The 8,122-nt window shown below is 37.6% G+C and overlaps 1 protein-coding gene across 1 annotated transcript in view; it reads right to left on the bottom strand.

The window, feature by feature from the left end:
• HOOK3 (hook microtubule-tethering protein 3) overlaps nt 1-8,122 on the bottom strand; it is a 152,969-nt gene that overhangs the window by 119,359 nt on the left and 25,488 nt on the right. Inside the window, exon 3 of the mRNA XM_011957091.1 lies at nt 7,506-7,556. Within this exon, the coding sequence (XP_011812481.1) occupies nt 7,506-7,556 (51 nt within the window). The remainder of the gene's footprint in view (nt 1-7,505; nt 7,557-8,122) is intronic.

Below are 8,122 nucleotides of genomic sequence, written 5' to 3'. Positions count from 1 at the left end.
GGACACAGCTAAAGCAGTGTTTAGAGGAAAATTTACAGCACTAAATGCCCATAGGAGAAAGCAGGAAAGATCTAAAATTGACACCCTAACATCACAATTAAAAGAACTAGAGAAGCAAGAGCAAACAAATTCAAAAGTTAGCAGAAGACAAGAAATAACTAAGATCAGAGCAGAACTGAAGGAGACAGATACGCAAAAGTCTTCAAAAAAAAAAATCAATGAATCCAGGAGCTGGTTGTTTTTTTAATGATTAACAAAACAGACCATTAGCCAGACTAATAAAGAAGAAAAGAGAGAAGAATCAAATAGACACAATAAAAAATGATCAACAAGATATCACCACTGATCTCACAGAAATACAAACTACCATCAGAGAATACTGTAAACACATCTATGCAAATAAACTAGAAAATCTAGAAGAAAAGGATAAATTCCTAGACACATACATCCTCCCAAGACTAAACCAGGAAAGAAGTCGAATCCCTGAATACACCAATGACAAGTTCTGAAATTAAGGCAGTAATTAATACCTTACCAACCAAAAAAAGCCCAGGACCAGACGGATTCACAGCCGAATTTTACCAGAGGTACAAAGAGGATCTGGTACCATTCCTTCTGAAACTATTCCAAACAACAGAAAAAGAGGTACTCCTCCCTAACTCATTTTATGAGGCCAGCATCATCCTGATACCAAAACCTGACAGAGACACAACAAAAAATGAAAATTTCAGGCCAATATCCCTGATGAACATCAATGCAAAAATCCTCAGTAAAATACTGACCATCTGAATCCAGCAGCACATCAAAAAGCTTATCCACCACCATCAAGTCGGCTTCATCCCTGGGATGTAAGGCTGGTTCAACATACTCAAATCAGTAAATGTAATACATCACATAAATAGAACCAATGACAAAAACCGTACAATTATCTCAATAGATGCAGAAAAGGCCTTCGATAAAATTCAACATCCCCACTTGTTAAAAACTCTCAATAAACTAGGTATTGATGGAATGTATCTCAAAATATTAACAGCTATTTATGACAAACCCACAGCCAATATCATACTGAATGGGCAAAAGCTGGAAGCATTGCCTTAGAAAATCGGCACAAGACAAGGATGTCCTCTCTCACCACTCCTATTCAACATAGTGTTGGAAGTTCTGGCTAGGGCAATCAGGCAAGAGAAAGAAATAAAGGATATTCAAATAGGAAGAGAGGAAGTCAAATTGTCTCTGTTTGCAGATGACATGACTGTATATTTAGAAAACCCCATCGTCTCAGCCCAAAATCTCCTTAAGCTGATAAGCAACTTCAGCCAAGTCTCAGGATACAAAATCAATGGGCAAAAATCAAAAGCATCCCTATATACCAGTAACAGACAAACAGGGAGCCAAATCATGAATGAACTCCCATTCACAATTGCTACTAAGAGAATAAAATACCTAGGAATACACAACTAACAAGGGATGTGAAGGACCTCTTCAAGGAGAACTACAAACCACTGCTCAAGGAATTAAGAGAGGACACAAACAAATGAACAAACATTCCATGCTCATGAATAGGAACAATCAATATTGTGAAAATGGCCATCCTGCCCAAAGCAATTTATAGATTCAATGGTATCCCCATACAGCTACCACTAACTTTCTTCAAATAATTAGAAAAAACTACTTTAAATTTCATATGGAACCAAAAATGAGCCAGTATAGCCAAGACAATCCTAAGCAAAAATAACAAAGTTGGAGGCATCAAAATACCTGACTTCAAACTATACTACAAGGCTACAGTAACCAAAACAACATGGTACTGGTACCAAAACAGATATACAGACCAATGGAAGAGAACAGAGGCCTCAGATATAATGCCACACATCTACAACCATCTGATCTTTGACAAACCTGAAAAAAACAAGCAATGGGAAAAGGATTCCCTATTTAATAAACGGTGCTGGGAAAACTGGCTAGCCATACGCAGAAAACTGAAACTGGATCCCTTCCTTACACCTTATACAAAAATTAACTCATGATGGATTAAAGACTTAAAGGTTAGACCTAAAACCATACAAACCCTAGAAGAAAATCTAGGCAATACCATTCAGGACATAGGCATGGGCAAAAACTTCATGACTAAAACACCAAAAGCAACTGCAACAAAAGCCAAAATTGACAAATGGGATCTAAGTAAACTAAAGAGCTTCTGCACAGCAAAAGAAACTATCATCAGAGTGAAAAGGCAACCTACAGAATGGGAGAAAATTTTTGTAATCTATCCATCTGACAAAGGGCTAATATCCAGAATCTACAAGGAACTTAAACAAATTTACAAGTAAAAAACAAACAACCCCAACGAAAAGTGGGCGAAGGATATGAACAGACACTTACCAAAAGAAGACATTTATATGGCCAATAAACATATGAAAAATAGCTCACCATCATTGGTCATTAGAGAAATGCAACTCAAAACCACAATGAGATACCATCTCACATCAGTTAGAATGGTGATCATTAAAAAGTAAGGAAACAACAGATGCTGGAGAGGACGTGGAGAAATAGGAATGCTTTTACACTGTTGGTGGGAGTGTAAATTAGTTCAACCATTGTGGAAGACAGTGTGGCAATTCCTCAAGGATCTAGAATCAGAAATACCATTTGACCCAGCAATCCCATTACTGGGTATATATCCAAAGAATTATAAATCAATCTACTATAAAGACACACGCACACATATGTTTATTGCAGCACTATTCACAATAGCAAAGACGTGCAACCAACCCAAATGCCCATCAATGATAGACTGGATAAAGAAAATGTGGCACATATACACCATGGAATACTATGCAGCCATAAAAAAGGATGAGTTCATGTCCTTTGCAGAGACATGGATGAAGCTCAGAAACCATCATTATGAGCAAACTATCACAAGGACAGAAAACCAAACACTGCATGTTCTCACTCATGGGTGGGAACTGAACAGTGAGAACACATGGACACAGGGAGGGAACATAACCCACTGGGGCCTGTTGCGGGGTGGGGGGCTGGGGGAGGGATAGCATTAGGAGAAATACCTAATACAGATGACGGGTTGATGAGTGTAGCAAACCACCATGGCACGTGTATAGCTATGTAACAAACCTGCACATTCTGCACATGTATCTCAGAATTTAAAGTATAATAATTTTTTAAAAAATGAAAGTAAAAAATATCTTCTATGATTAATATTCTCATAGAGATAAGAGACACTATATATTCATAAAGCAAGAACAGGATATAAAAGTTATATTCAGAAAACAAAAAGCGCTCTTGCAAATTAAAAATATGATAGCAGAAATGAAAAATTCAACAGGCAAGCTAGAACAAGGTGTATAATCATCTCAGTAAGTACAGCAAAAACACAAAAGAGAAAAAAGGAGAGACAGGGTTAGATAATTAAAGGATTAACCCAGGAGGTTCAATAGCTAAATAGTTCAGAAAGAGGATAGAGAAAGTAAAGAAAAATAAAGTAGTAAACTAACTAACTAACTAAACAAATAAATGAGATAAAATAAATAATAAGAAGAAAATTTCCTAAAACTAAAGCTAGCAGGCATTCAGACTTTAAGGGTGTGCTAAGTGCCAAGCACAATAAAACAAAAGAAAACAACAAAAAAACTCCTTCACATACCAAAGCACAGCAGCATGAACATGGAGATAAAAAGGACCTAAAAGGTTCCAGAAAGTGAACAAGTTACCAACAGGGAGTGGGAGTCCACATGAGAGATGTCAGCAGCAGCACTGGAAGCCAGAGGGCATGGGCATGGAGCAATGATTTCAAAATACGGAGGAATGACTTCCAACCTGGAATTCCATATTCAACTCAACCACAGTGTAAAGAGAACTAAGATTATTTTCAGATTTGTGGGGCTTAAAGTATCTATCATGTATTTTTCTGAAGATGCCACCGGAAAATGGACTCTACCAAAACATGAAAGTAAACCAAGAAAAAGAAATACACAGAATTCAGCAAACAAAATAAGACAGGAGAAAGACAAAGGAATTCCCAGGAGGAGGGTGAAAGGTAATGACAGAACCATGAATGTATTCTTCTTGTTTATCCTAGAGTGAATAATCTTACATTTTGCTGCAGAAATGTTAATATAATGGAATAATGGTGTAACCTCAGGCCCCACTGGGGTATTTACACAATATGTGGTGTATGCATCATGTTACCTTTCTAAAAATCTGAAAAACTCTGGATTCCAAAACGAATGTGGTCTAAAGGATTGCGATCTGAAATTGTGGACCTGCATATACATTTTTATAAACACATTTATGTATATTCACGTAAAACTGGTATCATATGGCATATACAATCTCACACTTTTATCTTATTAAAGAATATTTATACATATGTATTTTCATAGCTGAATGGCATTTTCCTACAAAATGTTTCATAATTTTCTTATTGTTAGACATTGGGTTATATTCAATTTTTGCCTACTATGAAATAATGATGAGGTGGATAGCCTAATGTAGATCTTGAAGACCAATTTCTAGAAATAGAACTATGGTGTCAGAGGTATGCATCTGCAAAACGTTTAAATTTACAGGCAAGTACCTTCATCTAGTTTATGAAGTAGAACACACAAAATGAATTAGTAAATGCACAAAGAAATATATAATTCATTTTTTTTTTATTTTTATTTTTTATTTTTTTTTTTATTATACTTTAAGTTCTAGGGTACATGTGCATAACGTGCAGGTTTGTTACATATGTATACTTGTGCCATGTTGGTGTGCTGCACCCAGAAATATATAATTCAAATCACAGTAGGCAGTAAGAAGGAAAAGAACCTTGGGCTATGAGAATAAATGGAGAAACTGATACTGAATCATATAGGTATGGGCTCACTAGGCTCAAATTAAGCAAACTGCAACTACACATACTAATTTTAGTTTTACTCATGCTCCAACTCTTTCTTCTAATCATGTAGTAATGAATATAATTAGGTTTCTAAAAGGGCATAAGTTCCAAAGACACCACACCATTTTCAGAGACTGGATTTCTTCTTCCTCTCAGGCACGCTCAGGCTAGGGGATGCTATGTGGGGCTATAGGTAACACCAGTAGGCCTAGGACCCAAAAATGTCAGGGGGCTGGGTGAGAGGGAGGAAAAAAAGAAAAATTACAAGAGGGGAAGAGAAAGAGATGCACATGTGCCTCGGCTTCTCGTGTATGAGGCGAGGATAATGGCTCAGACTTCCTCTGGGTGGCTTCCACTGAGCGAAAGAGTTGGCTCAGGATGACACTTCTGAAACAGCATCACTATCTTCAATGCCATACATTTTCTATTCTTTTTTATTGTAATACTTTTTTTAAAACTACTTTTTTATATATATATAATAGGCATGATGCTCAGAACAAAACCGATCACTTCTTCTAAGCCCAAAAGATCTAGTAAATGTAAGCACTTCTGGACGAAGGAAAAAAAAAACACTTTTTGTCAACATGTCTAATACCAACCCTATGTTCGCACTTACATGTATCTTAAATATGTTTTTCTTGGAAATTAATATTTATTTGACATGATTAGGAAACTCTGAGTGCCTGCAGTGTGATAGCACTGTCCTGAGGGCTGGGATGTACCAATGACTACATCAGGTCTGGGTCCGGCCTCATTTCATGGCTCTAAGAACATAATGGGGTGGCCAGGCACAGTGGCTCATGCTTGTAATCCCAGCACTTTGGGAGGCCGAGGTTGGTGGATCACAAGGTCAGGAGTTTGAGACTAGCCTGGTCAATATGGTGAAACCCTGTCTTTACCAAAAATACAAAAATTAGCTAGGCATGGTGGTGCGTGCCTGTAGTCCCAGCTTCTCAGGAAGCTGAGGCAGGAGAACCGCTTGAACCCAGGAAGCAGAGGTTGCAGTGAACTAAGATTACGCTACTGCACTCTAGTCTGGGCGACACAGCGAGATTCTGTCAAAAAAAGAGAAGAGAAGGCTGGGTGCGGTGGCTTATGCCTGTAATCCCAGCACTCTGGAAGGCCGAGGCGGGCGGATCACAAGGTCAGGAATCGAGACCATCCTGGCTAACATGGTGAAACCCTGTCTCTACTAAAAACACAAAAAAATTAGCCGGGCGTGGTGGTGGGCACCTGTAGTCCCAGCTACTTGGGAGGATGAGGCAAGAGAATGGCATGAACCCGGGAGGTGGAGCTTCCAGTGAGCCAAGATGGCACTACTGCACTCCAGCCTAGGCGACTGAGCGAGACTCCATCTCAAAAAAAAAAAAAAAAAAAGAAGAAGAGTATAATGGGATGAGACAACCAAATAAACCAACAAATAAGGAGACTGCTGATATGGCCAGGATTAAAGGGAATAAACAGGGTAATGTGACTGAGTAAATGGGGCTGAGGGGTGAATGTGGTCCTGGCTGAGACAGCACATGCTCAGGGAAATTCTCTGTAAGGAGGTGACAGAAAGTTCAAATAAGCAAGAGCAAGAAATGCCAGGAGATGAGGGAAGAACACTGCACATGGCAACAGCAGTGGGGCAAAGGCTAAGGAAGAAAAGGACTTGGCAGATTCCAGGCACAGAAAGAGAGGATGTGGCTCCAGTGCCTTAGGTGCGGGAAAAGTAGTTAGGAAGTCGTTCATGGTAAGAATGTGGATGTGATTCTCAATGCAAGGACAAACCACAGAGGACTTTAAGGAGACTGATGAGATCACCTTTAAATTTTTAAAAATTATGCAACAGTGAAATCAGGGTCACCAGCAAGACTACTTGAGTAACCTAAGTAAGAGTGAATGATGGCTTGGCATAGTTGGTGGCCACACAGCTGAAGAAAGCTCTATTTTGAAGGTTTGACTAATGGGTCTTGCAGATGATATTAGAAGAAAGAAGGACTGTAGGAGGCTTTCTAGGTTCTGGGGTTGAGTACTATGGTGAATGGTAGGGTCACTTACTGAGATGGGGAAGATCCGTGCTACGGGTATAAACATGGGTACTAAATGCAGGTAAGCTTGCAGGAAAACACAGTAGGGAAATAATTAGGGTATGGTATTGTGTCCATATGGCATCTTTGATTGTGAAATTTAAAGTAAAACCAGTTATTTCCACTGCCTGATTTCCTCCCCAGCAATGACTGCTCTGATGCAGACTCAGAGGACAAACCGAGTTCATCTAGGGGTGGGGGGTTTGCCAAGGAATAAAATGAAAGTAGACAATGGTGCATGAACTCTAAAACTATCTTCACAAGGAAGAAAAGACAGAATTAATAGATGACATAAAGTAAAATTTGACATTAATTAGTAATCATTTACAAACTACCCATAATACAGTGAAAAGGATCATCCATCTATTAACTGACTCACAGATGGTTGGTTGAACCATCATCCTATTATAGAAATTATAAAATGAAGGACAAACTGATGATTAATTTTGAAAGCCATTTTCCTTAACTTGAAATTATAAAATTAAACTATCCTATAGTAATACTTCTAAGCAGAATGAGAAAAAAGTCTTTACCTCATGATTATAATCCAAGATTCCTTTTAAAATTTTCTTTAAATTGCTTATCTGTTTAAAGAGACAGAAAACAACTGGGTAAAAGGCATGACAGATGAAAACATAATTTAACACAAAAAATTTCTGAGCCAACCAATCACTGCAGTTAATCATAAAGTAAATATTAAAAAATAAAATTCAAAGGCATATTTGAATTATTATCATCATCATCAAAAAGTACTATTATGGCTTTATATAATCCAAGAGATTTATAAAACAAATTATGTCTCCAATTATGTAGAATTTTCAATGTTATGACCACACTGACAACAAATGGAGGGTAACTGAACGAGACTTAACGATAAGATTAAATTATTTAGGTTTTCTGTGGGTAAAGTAAAAATATGCCATCCTTAATGAAGACTTGAGTTCAGAGCTATTCTCCCCAGAAAAGTCAAACTGCATCTACATAGAAATTAACTTCTAAAGAGAGTATTAAGCAAAAATTATAGTAAAATCTCTTTAAAATAACCCATAAAGTATAATGTCTTTAAATTCTTCCCCTACCAGAAAAAAAAAAACAAAACTACTGTTTCTTCAGTTGATCATCAAAGTAAATGTTTATGAGCCATGTTAGG

The sequence above is a fragment of the Colobus angolensis genome, unplaced genomic scaffold, assembly GCF_000951035.1.
Source record: "Colobus angolensis palliatus isolate OR3802 unplaced genomic scaffold, Cang.pa_1.0 Scaffold433, whole genome shotgun sequence".
Lineage (NCBI taxonomy): Eukaryota > Metazoa > Chordata > Mammalia > Primates > Cercopithecidae > Colobus > Colobus angolensis.
This window is presented reverse-complemented; position numbering and strand designations above follow the sequence as displayed.